The following is a 23112-nucleotide window of genomic DNA, read 5'->3' as shown; positions in this document are numbered from 1 at the left end:
AAAAAAAAAAAAAAAAAAAAAAATATTTTTTTTTTTTTTTTGAAATTGAGTATAATCCCACCCCCAATTGTGAAAAATTTTCACATAAAAACGGGTGGGACTATACTCGGACCAATACGGTAATACCTGGGGTCAGAAATATTATGGCAACTTTTGTGCAATATATTTGGGCCATCAAAGAGCTGCCGCTGTTTGGATACCATTCCACCCTTTACTAATTTTGACTTCTTTTCTCATACCTGAATTATCTGAAAGATCAATTGTTTTGATAACTCTGTTCTACTTATTTTATCAGGGAAGATACCTTACACTTCCCATAATGCATTTCTTCCATTTAAAAAACTTTCTGTACCCATTTCCTATCTAGTGTTGCGTGGGTCAGTAGTGACGAAATATACCTTAATTAACAGAAGCTAACAGAGCATATTCAGATCTTGCAAAATATGTTTATTTCTTGACTATCGACCCATGTTTAGCCAATCTATTCTCAAATTAAATCAATGGTAACCTGTACATGAGAGTACCATGGTTGTAGCTAGAAAATTTTTAGTGCCGGGTGTTATGTTATTTGGGGTAATATTTCGTGAAATTGACATTTTTATTGAAAATTGCCTAAATTTGGCCAAATTCTATGTGATTTTGCAATTTTTGACACTTGAGTGCTGGGTGCTAGAGCATAAATTGTTTATCAGTGGTGGGCTCCCGGGGTGCGCTCTAAATCTGAATGCCAGGCTCTACCACCACCCACCGTAGCTCTCGGGGTCACTCCCATTGTGGCCTGTACACCATCCGCGATAATCAACTTTTGAAAAGCACCCTAAACAAGGATTTAACCCTTGGCTAAAACAATACCCTAAACAGGTGTTTTCACACCCTGAACAGGGATTTTATTCCTTGCATCAAATTTCATACCCTAAATTTCATTTCGCGTATTAGCAATTGCAATTTTGCTACCCTTTTTCCAATATTTCATGTTTTTGACACCCTAAACGTGTTACGCAGCGTATCGTGCTTACCCAATTAAAAGCTACCCTTTTACGCGTTTTCATTATCGCGGATGGTGTACAGGCCACAATGGGAGTGACCCCCGGACGTAGCTACATACCTGGGGAGTATCAATTGGTGATATGAGGTGATATATCATGCTGCAAAGGGTTCTGGGAAGGATATGCAAGCTTCTCTGCTCCTTTAGTGTTTGACCTTTTTCTCATACCTGATTTATCTGAAAGAGCAACAATTGTTTTGATAATACCATTTCTGGCCACTCCTTTGTTGTTTGTTAACTTTTTTTTAATCATGCCTGAATTATCAAAATGGTAATGTAATTATTATGACATGTCCATTTCTGTTAATTGAATCAGAAAATTGAGATACAGGTTATTAGGTTGGTCTTAGCCCTGGAAAATTTGGTCTCAATACTGATTATACAATTGAATAAATTGTTGATTTATAAAGGGTGGTCTTAACCCTGGAATTACATGAACTTTTGGGCCTCATATTAACTGCTAAATTGATGGTCTTAACTATATAAAGGTATACATATTTAGAATGGCAAAGACTTGATGAATTTAGTCGAGGTCACATTTGGGCAAAAATGCTCATTTTTGAAGAAAATCCCCCAAATTTTTTTCGGACCAGGTAACACAAAAAAAAGGTTTTCATATGTTGGATGGCTTTATCCCAGCTATAAACACTTCAAACCCATAATATAAGATCTTACAATATGAAATTGGTTAATTTTTTTCAAGCCTGATTTTTTTTGGGCTATTCTTAAATGTTCCAACTTGCACCTTAATGGAATCAACCAAATTTGTTGTGTTTGTAGGTCAACAGAACAAAGTTTAACATAGAGTCATAATTCATAAAATTACAACTTTATGTCCTCCTATAGAACTATATATTGTTACGAGTCGTACTTGACTCAAGGCCAAAATCACCTTTTTCCCGAACTCACACGAATGCACAACACAAATACACTGTTTGTTTAAGCTAACAAAATCTAAGTCTTTAATTGAAAACAGAGTATGATTGGTACATATAATAACAATATCGCATATACAATAAAATCACACAATGACAGTTTTACTCTATGACTACTTAACCAGCTGTCTTCTTGTTGGTGATCCTAGAGTTCTTGCAATGTTCTGGACGACTGATGTAATATATCCTTATTCGCTTGTCCTGCGAAAATCAGCGAAGTCCATAGTACACTTGCATTTATAAATCCTTGCGTATAAAATCCTCATACGAAAATGATGATGCTTCCTCCAATCTCCTTTGCGCTGCTATCTCCACAAATATATCTCCTTGCGCTGCATTCTCCTCAAATATATCTCCTTGCACTGCTTTCTCCAAAAATGGTGTTTCTTTCACCATTCTCTCTTTCTCCAGGGAACAGGTTTCTTTAACACAGCTCCGCTGTTTTTTTGACAGATGCGTGGCCTTCACAAACCCAGCAAACTCCAGCAATTTGACAGAAGAACTTTTAATCCTTTGATGAGGAAGAGCACTTTTGTGTGCTCGCTGTCTTCTTCGTTGCTGTATTAAAATTAGCTCAATTATTGGCTATATAAACTGGTTAAAATGCACTTCTTTTTTGAAGCACGAAGACCATCACACACATGTGGAGTTTCTCAATCTCCCACGGCATTCTGTAAAGTCCCAACAAAACCTCCAGCTTTTTTATATCAGTACTCATGCAAAAACCCATCATCTATTAATAAACCATTACTTCAATCACATTTTCACAACATTGCTGCAATCTTGGGATTTCCCAAGATTAATTATACACATTCACATTACATCACTTCCTGGGGGTTTTTCCTGATGGTGCAATTTAATGAACTGGGGCTTTCCAAGTTCCAAACATAGCTCTGACTTTGTTTACAATAATTTGGGGGAATTCCAAAATACAAGGGGGTTTCCTATCTCATGAAATACTTTCAGCTTGTAAACAAAGTTAAATAATTAAATTAAATTAAATTACTCAGGGCACATCACACCCTCCCCCTTAAAAGAAGAAAGTTCGAATGTAATGAAAACTTTCTTAAATGTTTTCTTCTTTACATCAACTTCAACATATTATCAACTTTGAGTATTTAACTCATCATACACAGTGACTACTTGTCACATACAACTTCCCTTTTAAAGGAAATTTTTGTTTGTCAGGTTTTCTTATGCAATTCTGGACAGGGCATCAGCCATTACATTGTCTTTTCCTTAATATGTTTGATGTCCAGATTGTACTCTTGCAAGGTCAAACTCCACCTCACCAGTCTTTGGTTTTTGTTCTTCATCCTGTTGATGAAGGTGAGGGATTGTGATCTGTGAAAACAAGCACAGGGTATACTGTGGTACCCAAATACACATCAAAATGTAGCAATGCTAATAGCAATGCTAAACACTCCTTCTCAATTGTGGAGTAATTTCTCTGGTGCTTGTTGAATTTCCTTGAAAAGTAACAAATGGGGTGATCTATTTGATCTTCACCCTCTTGCATCACAACACCTCCACAGCCTATGTCACTGGCATCAACAGTCAACTTGAACTGCTTCTGAAAACCAGGTGCAGTAAGCACTGGTGAACTCATGAGTATTGATTTGACTTTGTGAAAAGCATTTTCACACTGTTCTGACCAAATGAATTTTGCATCTTTCTTCAACAAATCAGTCAAAGGACTTGCTATCTCTGAAAAGTTTGGACAGAACTTTCTATAATAGCCAACCATTCCTAGAAATCTCATGAGTGCCTTCTTGTTTACAGGTGTGGGGTATTGCTCAATTGCTTCAACTTTGGCTTTGATAGGTTTCACCTGACCTTGACCTACAACGTATCCCAAGTATGTGACTGTGGCATGGCAAAACTCACTTTTTACCAGGTTGACTGTCAATTGTACTTCTGACAGCTTCTCAAACAATTGATGGAGTTGTTCCATGTGTTGTTCCCAAGTTTGACTGTAAATAATCAAATCATCTACATACGCTTCACATCCCTCTATGTCTGCCACAATTTGGTTCACCATTCTCTGAAATGTTGCTGGGGCGTTCAAACCGAATGGCATAACTTTGTATTGGTAAAGACCAAATGGTGTACAAAAAGCAGAAATCTCTTTGGCACGGTCTGTGAGTGGAACCTGCCAGTACCCTTTCAAAAGATCAAATTTGCTAACAAATTTTGCATTCCCAATTTTGTCTATGCAATCATCAATTCTTGGAATTGGGTGCGAGTCGGTCTTTGAATGAACATTTGGAGCTCTCATGTCTGCGACCAATCGGTATGAACCATCAGGCTTGGGAACAAGTATACACGGTGAACTCCATTCACTACTACTTGGTTCTATGATATCATTGTCTAGCATATAATTGATCTCATTTTTGAGATGTTCCATTTTCAATGGATTGACTCTGTAAGGATGCTGCTTGATTGGTTTTGTATCACCAACATCTACATCATGAAATGCAGCATTTGTTCTACTTGGCGTATCAGGAAATATATTGTCAAATTTGTGAATCAAATTTGCAATTTGACTTTGTTGATCTTGAGAAAGATGACCTAACTTTGAGTCCAAATTAGTGAGCACATCAGAATTGTTCAATTTTACATTATACTCTTTGTGCTCTAGCTCTTTATCCTGGTCATATGTGACATCAGAATTGTCATCTTTACTCTTGTCTACATTGGTGATTTTGTCTACATCGGCATGTTTGTCTACATTAGCATGTTTTACTGTACACACAGGTTTTGAAATGCCACTGTCACTTCTTTCAACATACTCTTTGAGCATATTTATGTGGCATAACTGCCTGCTCTTGCGTCTACCAGGAGTCTTGATAATATAATCTACTTCACCCACTTTTGACTCTACCTCACATGGGCCATGATATCTGGCTTGTAATGGGTGTCCTGGAATTGGAAACAGTACTAGAACTTTATCACCTGGTTTGAACACTCTCTCTTTGGCATGTTTATCATACCATTGCTTCATTTTGGCCTGACCCTGTTTCAAGTTTTCCTTGGCGATATCAGTTACTCTGTTAAGCCTATGCTTAAAATTGGAGACATAATCCAATAAATTGATATCTGATTTCTCATTGAGCCACTTTTCTTTCAACAACTTTAAGGGCCCGCGCACTGTGTGTCCAAACACTAACTCAAAAGGACTAAATCCTAAAGTTTCCTGAACAGCTTCCCTGGCAGCAAACAACAACAAGTGTACTCCCTCATCCCAGTCCCTCTGAAATTCCAAACAGTATGTCCTGATCATGTTTTTCAATGTTTGGTGGAACCTTTCTAGTGCACCTTGTGATTCTGGATGGTAAGCACTTGAGGTATACTGTTCTATACCTAATTGATACATGACCTGCTGAAATACTCCAGAAGTAAAGTTTGATCCTTGGTCTGACTGTATGGACTTGGGGAGCCCCACAAATGTGAAGAACTTGGTTAAAGCTTTCACTATTGTCACTGCTTTAATATTTCTCAAAGGTATGGCTTCAGGAAAGCGTGTTGACGTGCACATAATTGTCAGAAGATATTGATTACCTGACTTAGTCTTTGGTAGGGGGCCTACACAATCAATAATAACCCTACTAAATGGTTCATCAAAGGCTGGAATTGGCTTTAATGGAGCAGGAGGTATTTTCTGATTTGGCTTCCCTACTACTTGGCATATGTGACATGTTTTGCAATATTCAGAAACATCTTTTCTGAGAGTGGGCCACCAGAAATGTCTCAGAATTCTTTCATGAATTTTCTTAACACCCAAATGCCCTGCCATGGGACTATCATGTGCTATGTTAATAACTTCAGTGTGGTAGACTTTTGGTACCACAATTTGGTGCACTACCTTCCACTCTTCATCGGCAGGTACATCAGGGGCGCGCCATTTCCTCATTAGCACATCATCTTGTTTGTAAAAACAGACAGAATTTTGTTCTGCTTCTTCTAGGGTCAATGCCCTTTGATTGATCTCTTTGAGTTCTGGGTCATTTTGTTGCTCCAGAATCAGCTTGTCATGACTTAATGGGTCTCTCATGGTTTCCCCAATTTGTTCATGCTCAGAGGCTGTGTCATTTTGAGGGGTCTTCTTATCCCTGGAGAAGGAAGTTTATCTTCTTTCTCATTCAACTGTGACACAAATGTGTCTTCCAAATTGTAGCCTAAGTCATCAATTTGGTTGTCCTCAATTGTTTCTAATGAGGCTCTCTTACTCATTGCCCGTGTCACTGCACATGCAGGAAATATCTCCTCTTCCTCACTATTATCATCCTGTAAACAGGGCTTATCTGTAACTATTGGGTCAGGAAACACCTTCCCCCTGCCAAATCATTTCCTAGCAACATGGACACTCCTTTGACTGGCAATTCATGTCTAACTCCTATGGTTACCGGACCAGAAACCAAGTCAGATGTCAAGTTAACTTTGTGGAGAGATACACTAATTATTTCCATCCCAATACCCTGGATCAAAGCATTACCTGCTGAACTATCCTCATTAAAGGGCAAAGTTCCTTCCAGAATCATAGACCGTGCACAACACGTATCTCGCACAATCTTAATGGGCTTTGGACTACCATTCTCACCTAGTGATACTACTCCCTCTAACACAAATGGTTCAAATTCTTCACACACCTTGTCTGTCTCACCTCCTTTTGTGGGAATTCTTGTTTCTTGATTTGACTGACTTTTTCTTTGACTCAAGTGACACTGCACATCCCACAGTATTACTAGCAGTTTGCTGCTGTTTTTTTGTGCGTCTTGTCTGCCTTTCAAGAAATAACACTGGGTCATCGTATGCCCTGGTCTCTTGCAATGAGTACAAGTTACTTTGGATTTAAATTCAGTCCCAAATGTTGCTTTGTTACCTGAACTCCCTGGGGTCCCTCTACCACCAGCACTATGCTGTGAATTAGACTGAGTTCTCCCTTCTTGTGTACCACCCTGATTTATTCTAGGTTGGTTATGGCTGAACCTGTTTGAATAACTTCTGTTATGACCAAATCTACTCCCATTCAATTTGTGAGTTAAGCCATAGTCGTCCGCCATTGTCGCCGCCTCATTTAGCGTCTTAATTTTGCTAGCGCTTTCATCCAAATGGGTTTTAATGTCAGCGTGGACACATTTCTTGAACTCTTCTATAAGAACCAATTGCTTAAGTTGGCCGAAATCATCTTTGACTTCTTTTGAACCAAGCCACCTGTCAAACATTTGTTCTTTTACTCTAGCAAATTCTACATGGGTTTGATCTGATTGCTTTCTTGAATCTCTGAACTTTTGTCTGTATGCTTCAGGCACCAGTTCATAGGCCTTGAGAACTGCCTGTTTGACTTCTTCATAATCATTACACTTCTCTATTGGTAGAGCTGAGTAAGTTTCCTGGCCTTCCCCACAAAACTACTTTGTAACAGTAGGGTCCAATGCTCTGGAGGCCATTTCAAATTTGTAGCTACCTTTTCAAAATGTTGAAAGTACTCGTCAACTTCTTTCTCTTTGAATTTAGGCACAAGCTTTACATACTTTGTAACATCAAAGCCTGACTTTGACTTTGAGGAGAAACTTGATGAGTATTTGTCACCTAGCTTAGCCAACTTCTCTTGTTCAAACTCAATTTCTTTTTCTTTCAAATGTGCTTCCATTTGAATTTTTGCTAGTTTTTCCTTTTCTTCCATTTCTAATTTGTGGTGCTCAAGCGCCATCTTTTCTTAAGCGTGCTTTTTCTTCCATTGCTAGTTTTTGTTTTTCAATGTCTAGCCGTTCTTGTTTTTCTTTATTTTCATTCTCTAACTTGATCATTTCCAGTTTTTCTTTTTGGTCCATTTCTATTTTATTTTGGTCCATTTCCATTTTCCTCAGTTCTAATTGAATTTCCAACTCTTTCAATTTAAATGCTGAGTCCCCACCAATTTCAGTTTCTACGTCAAGTTTCTCTGCCAAATAGGATTCATCAAAATGTCCTCCCGACCAAAACATCAATCAATGCATTTTTGATTATTTGCTTTCTTGTAGCTTGCTTTACTTTCAAGTTATAATGTTTGGCAAATGCTAATAAATCAGGCTTCTTCAACTCATCAAACTTCTCCCAATTTATAGTTTCAAGAAACTCTTCTGCTTTAAACTCTGCCATACTGTACTTCCACTTTCAAGACTCAGTATATTAATGTCAACTTTTTTACAGTGTATTTTCCCGGACGAGCCCCTAATTTTTGTTACGAGTCGTACTTGACTCAAGGCCAAAATCACCTTTTTCCCGAACTCACACGAATGCACAACACAAATACACTGTTTGTTTAAGCTAACAAAATCTAAGTCTTTAATTGAAAACAGAGTATGATTGGTACATATAATAACAATATCGCATATACAATAAAATCACACAATGACAGTTTTACTCTATGACTACTTAACCAGCTGTCTTCTTGTTGGTGATCCTAGAGTTCTTGCAATGTTCTGGACGACTGATGTAATATATCCTTATTCGCTTGTCCTGCGAAAATCAGCGAAGTCCATAGTACACTTGCATTTATAAATCCTTGCGTATAAAATCCTCATACGAAAATGATGATGCTTCCTCCAATCTCCTTTGCGCTGCTATCTCCACAAATATATCTCCTTGCGCTGCATTCTCCTCAAATATATCTCCTTGCACTGCTTTCTCCAAAAATGGTGTTTCTTTCACCATTCTCTCTTTCTCCAGGGAACAGGTTTCTTTAACACAGCTCCGCTGTTTTTTTGACAGATGCGTGGCCTTCACAAACCCAGCAAACTCCAGCAATTTGACAGAAGAACTTTTAATCCTTTGATGAGGAAGAGCACTTTTGTGTGCTCGCTGTCTTCTTCGTTGCTGTATTAAAATTAGCTCAATTATTGGCTATATAAACTGGTTAAAATGCACTTCTTTTTTGAAGCACGAAGACCATCACACACATGTGGAGTTTCTCAATCTCCCACGGCATTCTGTAAAGTCCCAACAAAACCTCCAGCTTTTTATATCAGTACTCATGCAAAAACCCATCATCTATTAATAAACCATTACTTCAATCACATTTTCACAACATTGCTGCAATCTTGGGATTTCCCAAGATTAATTATACACATTCACATTACATCACTTCCTGGGGGTTTTCCTGATGGTGCAATAATGAACTGGGGCTTTCCAAGTTCCAAACATAGCTCTGACTTTGTTTACAATAATTTGGGGAATTCCAAAATACAAGGGGTTTCCATCTCATGAAATACTTTCAGCTTGTAAACAAAGTTAAATAATTAAATTAAATTAAATTACTCAGGGCACATCACAATATACATAGGGCCAAAATAACCAGTAGGGTTTCACTTTACCTTGTTATTTCAGCATTTTGAGTATAGAATAAAAATTTAAAATTTGAAAGAAATTATAGATGGGGCTTATACGTATCATTAGATCTATAAAGTTTAAATAAAAAGAATTGATTTTTTTTATTAATTTGTTTGATAACAGAAGGATATTCCTCGCATTCATAATGCAAGTTGATGTGTCCGAAGTGCTCTCATGTCCAGGTGGTATGCGCTGTGCATTCTCTAAAGTCAGTAAATTTCCATCGTCAACCGTGTAATAAGCCAAATCGGCATTGGAAGTTTGCAATGCATTGTAAGGACAGTTTTTGCAGTTTTGGGACACTTTGTCCTTTCCTTTCAGAAAATTCAGAAATATTGGGTTTTTGTACGTACAAAATATAATCTAAAATGTTTAACAATAATTAAAACAAATATTTAAAATATCAGTATTTTATAAATTAATTATTTAGTATTTTTAATGATCAATTATGACAATAATAAGAAAATTAATAATAATTACGTAAATTTTCCTGATATATGTCAGAGGTCAAAGTGTCCCAATTATTTTGAAATTTTAAAACGCTTGAAATATCACAAACAAATAGGCCTATGTTAATAAATAATATAAATGCAAGCTAAAACCGTTGGGGTTCGATAATGAACCCCACAAAACTAACCGAGTATATGGAAAATGCTATACGGCCGGGCGGTTTCACAAGTTGCCGACTCTATCATGCCACTCGCCGCCTGCTCATGTCCAACAAAAAATACTGTGCAAATATCTGTAATCAAGAGCTATCCTAAAAAAGGTAAGGTAAAGGATGCGAACCTGTATATAAACAGTGAACGGAGTGCCCATCTCTCTTTCATTGGCGATTGGGCCAGACTCCTCCATTTAATGTTGCTGTAGGGGGATCGCTACACCTCCTCCACAGTGAGTCTGTTACCTTCCCAGCATTAAAGAATGCCGGTACCCATTTATACACCTGGGTGGAGAGGAGTAATCGAGATAAAGTACCTTACTCAAGGGCACAACACGATGGCGTCGCCGGGGCTCGAACCCGCAACCTTCCGATTATGAGTCGGAGCCCGTTCCGCTCGGCCACCGTGCTCCCTAGGAACCACTGAACCAATACTAGGCTTGTTTGTACTCATTTTAATGCATTTTTCATGCTGATTCCAAATATGGTCATGAATATTTACAATTGTGACATTTTTGAATATTAAAAAAAAAATTGAAACTTGTTGTCTGCAGTCGATAACCATGTGAAGAAAGTTAACCAATGTGGAAATATTGTGTGAAGAAATCAGCACTTTCCCAACGGAAAGTGGATGGCCCCAATATTTTGCTAGGGGGATGGTCCATATACAATCACCCCCCCAATGTTGATGCCTGTATGTGGGTTTCTGACCAAATTTACTTCATATTTGGCCATTTTAGCCCCAAAAGTGCCAATTATTGCGGGCTTCACGCGAATGTATTCCACTGTTGCACCATATTTCATCATTTTAGCTTCAATATGACAAAATTTGTACCATAAACTTAGTTGGTAACTAAATTTTTTCCAACCCCATCCCCCCAATGTCAAAAAGAAATCTACGACGCCACTGCTTTCAACATGATTTTTTCTTCTTTGCTTTTTTCAGCTGAAATTCTAAGAGCAGCATCATCTATCCTGACATGCATGGATGTGGATCTATTCTCTAAGACTCTAGAGGAAACTTTACAGATATTGGTAAGAATATAGCAGGCCTGTAACCAGGGGGGCTGGGGCAGACCACCATCCCAAAATGCCAAAAAAAGTCCCCTTCTTTGACCCATAAAGACCCATATGTGAGTGTAGCGAGTGAAAAAATTTGGGTTTTTTATGCCTTTTTGGTCAAAAATGGTCCAAATTTTGAAAAAAAAGTCCACTTTTTCAAAATCAGTCCCCTGGTCCAAAAAGGTCTAAATTTTGAAAAAAGGTCCACTTTTTAATTTCAAAATCAGCCCCCTCCCAAAATAAATTCTGGTTACAGGCCTGGAATATATTAATATTTTTGTGATTTGTTTGTGTGGGGTTACAATGTGTGGGAGGGATGAGCATGTTCGCTGCCAAATGTGGACACACCAAATTCTGAAGAACGCATTATCCAGAGAAGTTATCTTACAATTCCCAAAATGCATTTCTTCTGTGTACTGATTTGCTATTCAGTGCAACTATGGGTTGATAGTGACAAACATTACCTTTAACATTAACAAAGCTCTTGCAGATTTTGTAACTGAGGTATTTCTTTTCAACCTAAACCTGTGTTGCCCTGGATTGCAAATCAGCGCAGAGAAGAAATGTATTTTGGGAAGTGCCTGATATCACTTCTCTGCACATTAACCAGGCCTAAGAATTCCCCGCTTTTGCCCGCTCATTATGGCTATTTCAGCATTAAAATCAAAATGGCAAATGAGATCACACCACTAAATCGGGTCCAACCTTATCTGACTGGAGAAATAAGAACCAGTGTTTAATTCGCTGACCATACCAGGTACATTAAAATGGAAAAGAAAAGTTTGAAATGAAGGCTGATATGCCAATTTTTTGGTGATAGTTGTGCTTTGTGGATGTTTTTCTAATCATCTGAGCATAAAAAGATGAAAGATACTACAATTCTGAAATTTTATGAAGGTTTTTTGGCTCCATGGACCACAACATAGATGCGCTGAGCTGTAGAGTTTGGTATGGTTTACATCATGTTTGATGCACCACTGCGAAAAATCGAGCCGCTCAACTACCAAAAAAATGCTGGTTCTAGGGTTTTTTCATAAACTTTTGGAAAAATGGTGTCTTGAATGAACGATGACGTTGTAACCATGAGAAAATGACGATTTCTTGGGTACCTTTTAACACATAAAAGAATAGGAACTTGATTTAGTGGTGTGATTCCAAATGTGTGCATGCTTCGATCGCATTAATTTGTCCAGGTAAAGTCTTTTTAGTAGCAGGTCAGCAGACCAATTTGGAAATTTTACATGTAGTGCACGCAAACCAGAATTCTACAAAAAATTCAATTGATATCAGTTCGGGGGCACTCATAATTCACGGACGTCTCTGATATCAAATACTTTTGAAGCGTCATGTCACATAACAGTATCATATTTCAGAGACGTCTCATAAATCACATACTCCCTAGTTTCAAAATCCAGTCGCAAACGATATTAGTAATTTTGGTGAACGTGCCGGCGCAGTGGGGATAATTTTGTGAGTAGGCCTTATCAGGGTTGTAGCTATAGCCCAAGTTGAGTGCCTGCCAATTTTACTATCCAATTCATGAATTAGAGCGATTTATAGGGATTTTTTTACTTCAAAACATTTGATTTTGGCCATTGCAATCTAAGTGTGTTCTGGGACCATTTGTCAGAATTTGCACAGATAGATATAATTTTTGCACAGGTAGATATTTGCTAAACAGGAAAGCTTATTCTAATACACTCAGCTTCGTTCCGATGTGCTGCATCGAAAGTGCCCAGCTGTCAACAAAGCTCGGCGCGTGTGATATCACAGACCCCCCGTATGTGAAAACACTGACCCGTCTCTGAAATCAGAGACGTCCGTGAATTACGAGTGCCCCCGAACTGATATAGGATACATAGCAGCAAGTTGACCTGAATTTCATTTCATATTGTTGAATATTTAACAGAATGATTAATATGACTTGAATACAATAAAAATATCAGTACAAAAGTAACCAAGGGTGCTGCAAAACAGTGTAAATAGGGACAATAAATAAACAGGAACAAAAGATTTTTGGTGCAGTGCAATAATTATGAGCCCTGGCCCTGGGGGAAGGTAAAATTAGGGGGGAGCAATAATTTTTTGTTTTTGGCTAGCCAAAGGGGACGGGGCAAGCCATTTTTGGTAAGCTGAGAGGGAGGGAAAGCAATTTTTGGCACACATTCATGGGCCGCCTTTTAAATTGAATTCTCTAAAAAGGCTTAGGAGTACGGAAAAGTTTAAATATGCCAATTTATGGCTAAATTACCTTTAATAGGCCTATATAGGTTTGCAAATTGAAATTGGGATCCCAAAAATTTGGCATGTGCAAAAGGGTGGAGGGAGATTTTTTGGCAGGCTGAGAAGGGGAGGAAAGCAATTATTGGTATGCCAAAGAAGGGGCAAGCATTTTTTGGTACGCCGTTTGGAAATTTTACACCCTCCCTAAAGGCTTATCATTATTGCACAGCCCCTTGATATCTGCTGAATCATCTTCCAAACACCGATGGTTTGCTTTGCCCACTTGCTGTCTATTATGTTTTAAAAATTGACCTTCAGAAAACCGTGAACTTCATTCATTTTTCCTAGTGTCACGGTCATTGGTTTTAGGAACAATACTCCAAAATCTGGTCATCATTGTTTTGTTATAATGATGAATCTGGCACCCAATGACCCGTGAGATAAGAGCCGACATTCATTATACATAATGACCTTTAATAATAGGTGCACTACACCCCCTGATAAATTTTATGACTAATTTTGCATTTTTCTAAAAATTGACTACACACTGGTAACAAAAGTTATATATGTGACACGATCTTGTCCATGGGGGCCAAAGGAGGCATTTTTGAAAATTGAGTTACTGTAATTGTTACATTATACAATAGGCTATCATATACTGAAAACGTCAGAGGTCTAGCATACTTGGTTCTAAAGTTATGAAGTTTTTTGATGTCGCTTTTCTTATGTATTTTATTGTTTTTTACTCCATATTTTCACCTTTATCTCAGTTTCGAATTTGCCGCCTTTGGCCCCCATGGACCAGATCGTGTCACATATATTATAGGGGCAAGGAATCCAATTATTACACTGGAATTTCAGTGACTCAAGACAAGCGGTATGTTATTTATCATAAGAAAAGAGGTACCGCTAGAATGTACCTCATTTCTTAACATATATAGTGAACTGCCTGTCTTAAATCGCTGAAATTTCAGTGAAGTAATTGGATTCCTTGCCCCTATAATAATACATAATTTTTTACCAGTGTTAATTAGTTACTTTTTGAGAAAAATGCAAAATATTCACAAATTTATCAAGGGGTGTAGTACCACCTTAAGGTACATATAATCAATTTTGCACAAATGAATTCAACATGCTCCTATATTATAATGACACCAAAAGCTCAAAAATTGAAAACCACAGAAAATTTCAACCCTATAGAAATCATCATGTAGGCTACATTTGTATTGATTTTAAACGCCTCTGAAACTAGTATCAAACTAAAAAAAAAAATTTAAAAACAACTGTCAAAGGCAGTGGAAATCTGAGACTATTATACCTGTAGTCTCAGGTGGAAATATCATGTGAAGAAGTTTCTAGGTATTGGTAGGATATGTGTAGAGTCCGAAGTTTTCCGTTTTACGGAAAACGGAAGAAAATCACGGAATCGGAGGTACAACACGGAAAATGGCATTTTCTTATGATGTGACAAAAATTGTTAAAAGATAAGAGAAATTAATGTTAAAAACAATCATGAGTTATGTATGTCAATTTTTATGATAAAAATACCGTTTAATAATACCGAAATAAAGGTATATTACCAAGGCATGACCCCATATATCCCTCCCAACATCGTAATAGTCGGCCTATTATTGTGAGAATATTCCAATCAGAGCATATTGATCGCGATATTGGAACACTTTGTTTATACATTAAGCTTTATTCATGACACAGATTTACAAATTTTACAACACGGAAAATGGATTTTAGAAAACGGTAAACTTCAGACTCTAGATATGTGTGTGATTTGTGTGAATGTGGGTAGGGGTGGGGTGTGTGTGCGTATTGGTTTGTTTGTTTTAAATGACCTTCCTGTAGGAACTCGACAACAACCCATAATAGGAGAGGGTTACGGCTCCCACTAACCCCATCCTCGGTCTACGCCAAGCTGGCCCAACTAGGCCAATTTCTACAAACTTTTACGTCTTTCAGGAAATGCCATTTTGTAAGACTTGCATCTTGACAATCCTTTTCGACGGTACAATATTTGCTCTAGCCTTTTGGGTAACGAGAAAGGACTAACTTAGAGTCTGAAGTTTTCCATTTTACGGAAAATGGAAGAAAATCACAGAATCGGAGGTACAACACGGAAAATGACATTTTTGTATGACGTGACAAAAAATGTGTTTACTGACAAACAAGAACACCCATATTCTAATAACTGGTTCATGTATCTTGACGCAACGTTCTCGGAACCACCGCTAGGTGGCAGCACACAACGAAAACTTTGATGGAACACCTTTTAAAATTACTTTCATATGGAAAAACCAGGTAATGCTCTGAGATGCCTGAGATATCTATGATGTAGCCACAATTTTGACATTGTAGCGCATGGAATGCCTTAAAATGGTTTCAAAAGGGTTGGAAACGCTGATAAATATATGAAACAGCATAGATCTGGGCCAAAAAAGTGCATTTAATCGACAGATTTAATAGACCCGTGATGTCTGCATGACGTCACGGGTCTATACATGTACAGGTAGCCGGGTATGCCCCCTTCATCTGGCCAGACACCACCAACGGCATCTATCTCTAGTTCCGAAAAACTCTGGATGTCCATGGATGTGGATTAATTGTCGAAGGGGATTATAAAGTTTGTGATTTGGGATATGTTTGTGATTTATGAGGTTGGGTGGGTCGGTTTGGGTTTACAGTTTCCTCTCAAATAATCAGGTCCACTTTTTTATGCTGGACCTTTTCAGTAACTGTGAGCATGGGAAAAGATGGAATCTTGATTGGACACAATAGCTACATTTTAAAGTGGAGACCCTGATGGAAACCTCAAGATTCAAGTTTTAGAGGGACACACACTGTATACCTTGAAGTCTAATTTGTGATTATTTTGTTTGATTTTTTTTGTGCAGAGTATGACAGAGTTGAGCCCAGCCAGTGTTGCTAGTTTACAATCCTGTGTGTTAACCTGCCAGGTGTTGCCAGACTGTCAGCTTTCTGAGGAAAAACACAAATTTCTTCAAGAAAATATTCCAAAGGTATGTTGAAAAATTGGGCTATTCCAGTTGAAATCCATACTGAAGACATGACCTTAATCTCCCATACATGGAAATATTCTCCCCAGGTGGTGGTCGCCGTGCATTCTCTAAATTTTCATCTTCAACCGTGTAACTGAATAGGATTATTTTGAAATTTTAAAATGCTTGAAATATCACAAACAAATGCGTCGGTCGCAACACATAGTAGCGTAGGGTGATTTTCAAAATTTTCCGTTTCACATAGTGGCGTATAGGTTTAGAGCTAGCTATTATCCTATAATAGTTATTCCTTATTAACTGTTAAAGGTACAGTTTAATAGTTTGAACCTTAAACTTCAATTACAAATGGAATCGGGCCACTGAGAGTTAACAGTGGAGGAGTGTCGACTCCGTTACTAGTAGCATATCCTTCAAAATCGTTTTGATCGGAAACGTATTTTGTCCTTCACGTATGCCACTATGTGTTGCGACCGACGAAATAGGCCTATGTTAATAAATAATATAAATACAAGCTAAAACTGTTGGGGTTCGATAATGAACCCCACAAAACTAACCGAGTATATGGAAAATGCCATACTGGTACTGCCAGGCGGTTTCACAAGCTGTCGGCTCTATCATGCCACTCACCGCCTGATTCTCCCATACATGTTGAAGGTATGGACCTGGGTATGGAGCAACCTGTTCAGGTAACCCCATTTGAAATTCACACTTCCTGTGTGGAAGATTAAGGTCATGTCTTCCATAGGGGGTGTATGGATTTCAACTGGAATAACCGAACTGGATATTTTATGAAAGTCATGTTTTATAGATGTTTGCTGCTCCAGGGGGCACTCAACTTTGGAAGTGACAGGGATGTGTGGACAGCATTTCGAAACTAGGGGGCTTTCAGTGAGAGACTAGACACCGAAAAGGGGGGTCTTTCAGCGAGAAAGTCTCAAAAAGGAGGGTCATAATATAAAAAACAAAAATTCATCAAAATTTGAACAAATTTGAAACTTTTTGAAGAATTGGAAGAAATGAGGTCATTCAGTGCGAAATTTCCTGAAAATGTTTGAAAAATGGGGACGTTTGGTGACAGGAAAACAAAGGGTGTTATTGGTCAATGTTTAGGGTGTCAAAAACATGACAAATCGGAAAAAAGGGTACCGGGTAGCAAAATTGTAATGGCAAATACGCGGAAATGAAATTTAGGGTATGAAATTTGATGCAAGGAATAAAATCCCAGTTTAGGGCATGAAAACAGGCCGTTTTAGCCTAGGGTTAAATCCTTGTTTAGTGTACGTTTTCAAAAGTTGATTATCGCGGATGGTGTATAGCCTAGGCGCATTGGGAGGGGGCCCCCCCCCCCCCCCGGTCTAGACTCAGCCAAATTATAGGCTATGGAGCTAATAAATTCTTTTTTTTTCAAGAAGGGCTACAATTTTGGGAGTTTAACTCAAAGTGAAGCTAAAGTACTGAAGCAGGATCCCTACATTGTGTAATTGGCCCCTGAACATGTTAAAAGCAAAACCCTTTATTTAACTGGTTGGCAGTTTTTAAACATGTTCAGGGGCCACAAACACATAGGAGGTTTTTCCTACCCAACGACGAAATGTGGGTCTTCGGAACTGCTGGAGAACTCTTGACCACATTTACATATGTGTCCCCGGTTCCCCTAGCTCCCCAAAGTTGATTTCCCCCCCAGGTTCCCCTAGCTCCCCAAAGTTGATTTTCAATATATGTGACTCTTTATTATGTACAGGCAATAACATCGCTGCATTGTCTTCTGGTGGAATCTGTGAGAGATTGGTCCATGACCGGTGTCCTAGCCCTCAACATCTTGACAACAATCAACTCAGTGATGACAAGTTCAAAGGTAAGAAATTTCATAAAGCTGTGCTTTTTTTTGTTGTTGATTTTTTAATGAATTTTTGCAGCTAAGGGTTTTTTAAGAACTTATGCAGCCCGTTTTTTTTAAAAAACCTGTAAAAAGGCCTAGCATTGTATTCTAATGGTAGCTGACATATTATAAAGTTTGTTTGGTTTATATAAGGCGGAAAAAATAACACTCATAACAATGTGTATTGATATGGGTGGGGGGGGCACTCACATGTTAAGTTGGTACGGGTATGTGCTGCGATCAAGGGTCCCTTTTTCAGGCTCTCCGGCAGTTCCTTAAGTCCCACATTTGGATCTGCTCCAGTTCTTTGAGCCTCAAATACTGACAATTGTAGGTCTTTAAGCTCAAATTTGGAAATAATTTAGAAATTTATAGCTCAGCAGCCTATAATTTGGCCCTAATTTCAGTTCTTCAAGCCCCTATTTTGCCCAAAAATCAGCTCCACGCCGCACACCCCTGCCAAAATTTAAGTTGAGTGCCCCCCGGGATTGATATAGAATGGCATGCACGCAGTTGGGCACAATGCTTACGCTAGTTTTGCGTTGCATAATGTGTGACTGGCGCACGCTTATGTGAATTTACGCGAGCATGAGTTGGGACCTTATTGATGCGCGCAGTAACAAAAGCCGAATAATTTCCGCCTTATATAAGCCGAACTAACTTTAATGACGGTGGAATCAATGTAAAGTGCTTTGATACACATGAAAGGCACTGTATAAATGACAACATTTATTTTTTTTGTATCTTTTATTGTATGTGTTTTTTTATATTAAAAACACAGAAACTTCTTGAACCCAAACAAGCTCTGCAAACTCTGCAAGCTTGTTTAGCAGTTCAGTTTACCTCAGTCCCAGATGACTACTTCCCAGCAGTCTTCAGTACCATGTACCTACTACTCAAGTCTCTGCTAGAAGCCTTCCCACAGGCAGTAGTGCACTGTATGGCAGCATACATGGCAAGTTTGCAGCATATGTTGCGTGGTGTGATGCGGAGATGCCATCAAGGCTCTGAGGGGGCAGGACGTATTGGGGACCAGGAGCTATTTTCTTGTGCCGAAAACATGGAGAGGTGAGTATGGAAGTGAATTGATTTCTTTAAAAAAGCGCCATGATTTATGGTGCACTACGCATAGGCACATCACATAGACGTTGATCGACAATCTTCAGCACACTTTACAGGTTGTTGCTGATCACTACAGCCCCACATCATTCCATAAACCATTTAACAACAACACAGGGACTTTGCTGCTTCAAGAGTTCACACCATAGACATTCCACAAATAACCAACGCAGCCAGGATAACAACAAAACAGGTTACAAGAAGTCAATTAGCAGTAAGTTCCTTTAAGTACTTTACCACCGCCAGGGTTTGAACCGGCAACCTCTTGCACCGTAGTCGAATGCCTTATCGATTGAGCTAACTTGACTGCTCAACTTTTATCTTCATGGGTTAAATAAAGATGTGATGAAAGAGCAATGTGTGGGTGGAATTTAGAGATGGTTGAACCCGGGACCTCTAATAGCAGTTGCCTTATTGACCATCTATGCAGAAGGAGCAGGAGAAATTGATTTATATGGTGTGTCTTGGGTAAGCGGTCAACATATTCCTGTAAAGTGTGCTGAGGCTTGTGGGTTATGCCTACGTAGTGCACTATAAATCACTGCACTTTTTTTTAAATTAGAGAATAAAGGTATTGTTTTTAGCCGCTGGAGTGCATCTATCATCTCATATAACACGGGCGACATCATTATTTTAAGTAAAAACAACGACGCCGCCTCGTTGTTTTACGCCAATATATTTCCATATATTCTCATTCTTTTAAGAACACTACAATACAAATAAAAATATCATAAGTATTACAAATTTTAATCAAAATTAAATCCTACATTTTACAAGGAATTACCTGGGGCTTAAAATCGATCATTTCTTCTTGATTTAAGGTGGTACTACACCCCTTGATAAATTTGTGACTATTATTTTTGCATTAAAAAAAAAATAATAACACACTGGTAAAAGTTATGTATATTATAGGGGCAAGGAATCCAGTCACTACACTGGAATTTCAGTGACTCAAGACAAGTGGTACGTTATTTATGATAAGAAAATAGGTACAGCTATAATGTACCTCATTTCTTAACATTATATATAGTCAACCACTTGTCTTGAATCACTGAAATTGCAGTGAAGTAATTGGGTTCCTTGCCCTATAATATACATAACTTTGTTACCAATGTAGTTATTTTTGAGAAAAATGCAAAATTAGTCTAAAATTTATCAGGGGTGTAGTACCAATCCTTAAAAATCATCATTTCACTCTACCAACTCTAAAATTTCACATGGCTCAAGACAGCTTAAGTAAATTGGCAGGACATTTTGGATTCATTGGTGCAAATTAATGCAAATTAAGACCAAGCACCACATTTTTTTTACTAAATCAATCGTCGATTTCTCAGAGTTCACTTTCAACAACTTTGTACAAATTTTGTGCCAAGCAAATTAACTCGCAAAATATGCCGCAAGCAAAAGGTAAACTTTAGGTAATCATTTAGAGCACATTTAAGTCAAGGGAAGGTTTTTCTCACTTTTTCAAAATATTTGTTTCAGACAAAAATATACACCAATATGTGCAATTTTTGCTGATCAGAGTGACAAAATTGTGTTTTTCACATATTTTTTTAAAAATATTTTGAAAGTGAGGCAAATTTCCAAAAACTGAAAACTCTTCTGTAATTTCACATCTCTACCTTATGAAAAACTTTATTTAGAACTGAAATTTTTTTACTCGGGACCGATTGTTGTCATAAAAAAACGGAGCAAAAAAGGGTACGTTTGTGATTTAATATTTTTGTTTAAATCTGACATTACCACAGGATTCCTCGACATGTCTCCATTCCAAAAATGAATAGTTTTATATACTTAAACTTAAAAATAATGAAGTCGGAAAAGGTCCATGTTGTCTTCCATTACTCCCCCATTTAAAGTAAATAAATTACAGATTCATGTAAAAAAATGTTATTTTGTCTACATGGCTTTCCGGTTAAAGCCTTAATGTATGATCTTGTGGAGGGAGCGTAACCAAACTGGCCGGGTAGGAGACTAACTCTGAGGCCACACTCGCTGTCCTAATCCAAATAGTGCGAGATGTTTCGAGTGAAAGAAGTGAAGTTTATTTATGATGTTGTTTCTTTGCAAATTCCCGATGTTTATCGCGTCCAAATGTATTGGGAACTTTCATAATGATTGCATATTATCATTTTGGAAGAAAAAAAGAAAAATCTAAAAATTTAAAAAGATCGTACATTAAGGCTTTAAACACTTTACTTTGATCAGCTCGTAATCGGTGGGAATTGTTAGGCTTTTACCACTTCGCCGAAAAGTAGACCCACGTTAAGAGTGCTATATTGCTTTATATTTTGTGAGTTGAAGAAGGTAGACAAATTATAGGACTTGAATAAATAATTTGTGATGCTTCTGGCGAGATGTCACGAGCCAATTCTCAAAATAAAATATATTGATATTAATCGGCAATGTTATAAGGCCCGCCGATTACGAGCTGATCAAAGTATAGCAGGCTTTGTTCGCACATCTATGACAGTAACAAAGGTTTCATGGATCATTTTTACGATCCTACGGATGAGCAAATCACTGCATTGGGCCTGTAAGTCCATGCGGTCATTGACAGCAAATGTAATAGGTATCATTGAATGAAGCTGGGCATTTTTCCGCACTACTGCTCCCCTTTAACATTGGTGTATGAATGTGTCCATGAAAGAACTGACTTAATCCATTATCATCAAGAAATCAAGAAAGCATAAAAAACAACAAACAAATCGTTTGAACAAATTAGGCTTGTTCAGACGATCGCTTGTAAAGTCGCTTGTAACTACATTCGAATGTAAACTTGCATGTAGTGCCCATCTAAACGCACTCACATGTAGCTATGCAAGTTACAAGTGACGATTTTACATGTAAGATATCTTACATGTAGCGAGCTACATTCAAACGTCAGGCCAGTGTAAACTCGCATGTAAGCATGACCTTGGTGACCCAATCCTATTCTGATTGTGCATAATCATGGCATAATTTACCAGTGAAGGTCACTCTTACTTTTGAGTTGGCTTACAAGTAAGTCCCATGTGGACACACACTCGCTTGTAGCATAATTTAATTGCTGGCTCGCTTAATTGTAAGTTACATTCGAAAGTAGGCTATCGTCTAAACACACCTATTGTTTGATTGACATAACCATGACCGACCCTAAAGAACACGACACAAAAGTCATCGTGAAACTCAATGGTGTGAAAAAGTGTTACTCAACCCATAACATCAATACAGACACAGCAGTTGTCCTTGAAAATATATTATATAAACCAATAAACCAAGTTAATAAAAATTCCCTTGAAAAGGGAATGCTTGTTGTCATGTAAAATTGCCTTGAAAGGTATCTGTATCTGTCGTTACATGTAAAATCACCATCTCTGGTTGTCGCATACTTGGGGGGGAGGGTGGTCGGGTGTAAAGTCGCGGTTAAGGTATAATTCACATTATACAATTATCTTATTACTGGTTATTGTAATTTGTATGCCTCCACCGCGAGCCATACTGTTTTTGCAATGTCCGAGCTTCCGTCCGTCCGGATGCTGTATTTCGGGCATGGATGGGCGGATTGACTTCAGATATTAAGGATAGGTGGGTCATGGTCAAAAACTGTGGCTACTCTTTTTTGGGTGGGGTTCAAGGTCATATACTGATGTCAAAGGTCAATCTGAGGTCAAACTAGCAAAAACTGTCATATCGGGATAAAACTTGGTGGGTACAGTCAACATTTAGAGCCAATTTTTTGGAAGACCATTTTGGGATCATCCAGGGTCACCAAGGGGTCATCTGAGGTCAAATTACTAAAAATT

General features: G+C 38.1%; 1 protein-coding gene across 1 annotated transcript in view; it reads left to right on the top strand.

Moving 5' to 3' along the window:
• LOC140170276 (uncharacterized) overlaps positions 1 to 23112 on the top strand; it is a 103915-nt gene that overhangs the window by 59386 nt on the left and 21417 nt on the right. The window contains exons 9-12 of the mRNA XM_072193644.1: positions 10959 to 11047; positions 16201 to 16326; positions 18068 to 18181; positions 18987 to 19273. Coding sequence (XP_072049745.1) covers positions 10959 to 11047; positions 16201 to 16326; positions 18068 to 18181; positions 18987 to 19273 — 616 coding nt within the window. The remainder of the gene's footprint in view (positions 1 to 10958; positions 11048 to 16200; positions 16327 to 18067; positions 18182 to 18986; positions 19274 to 23112) is intronic.

Source organism: Amphiura filiformis, chromosome 14, assembly GCF_039555335.1.
Source record: "Amphiura filiformis chromosome 14, Afil_fr2py, whole genome shotgun sequence".
Classification (NCBI taxonomy): domain Eukaryota; kingdom Metazoa; phylum Echinodermata; class Ophiuroidea; order Amphilepidida; family Amphiuridae; genus Amphiura; species Amphiura filiformis.
Note: the sequence above shows the minus strand (reverse complement) of the source record. Positions and strands in the feature narration are given on the sequence as shown.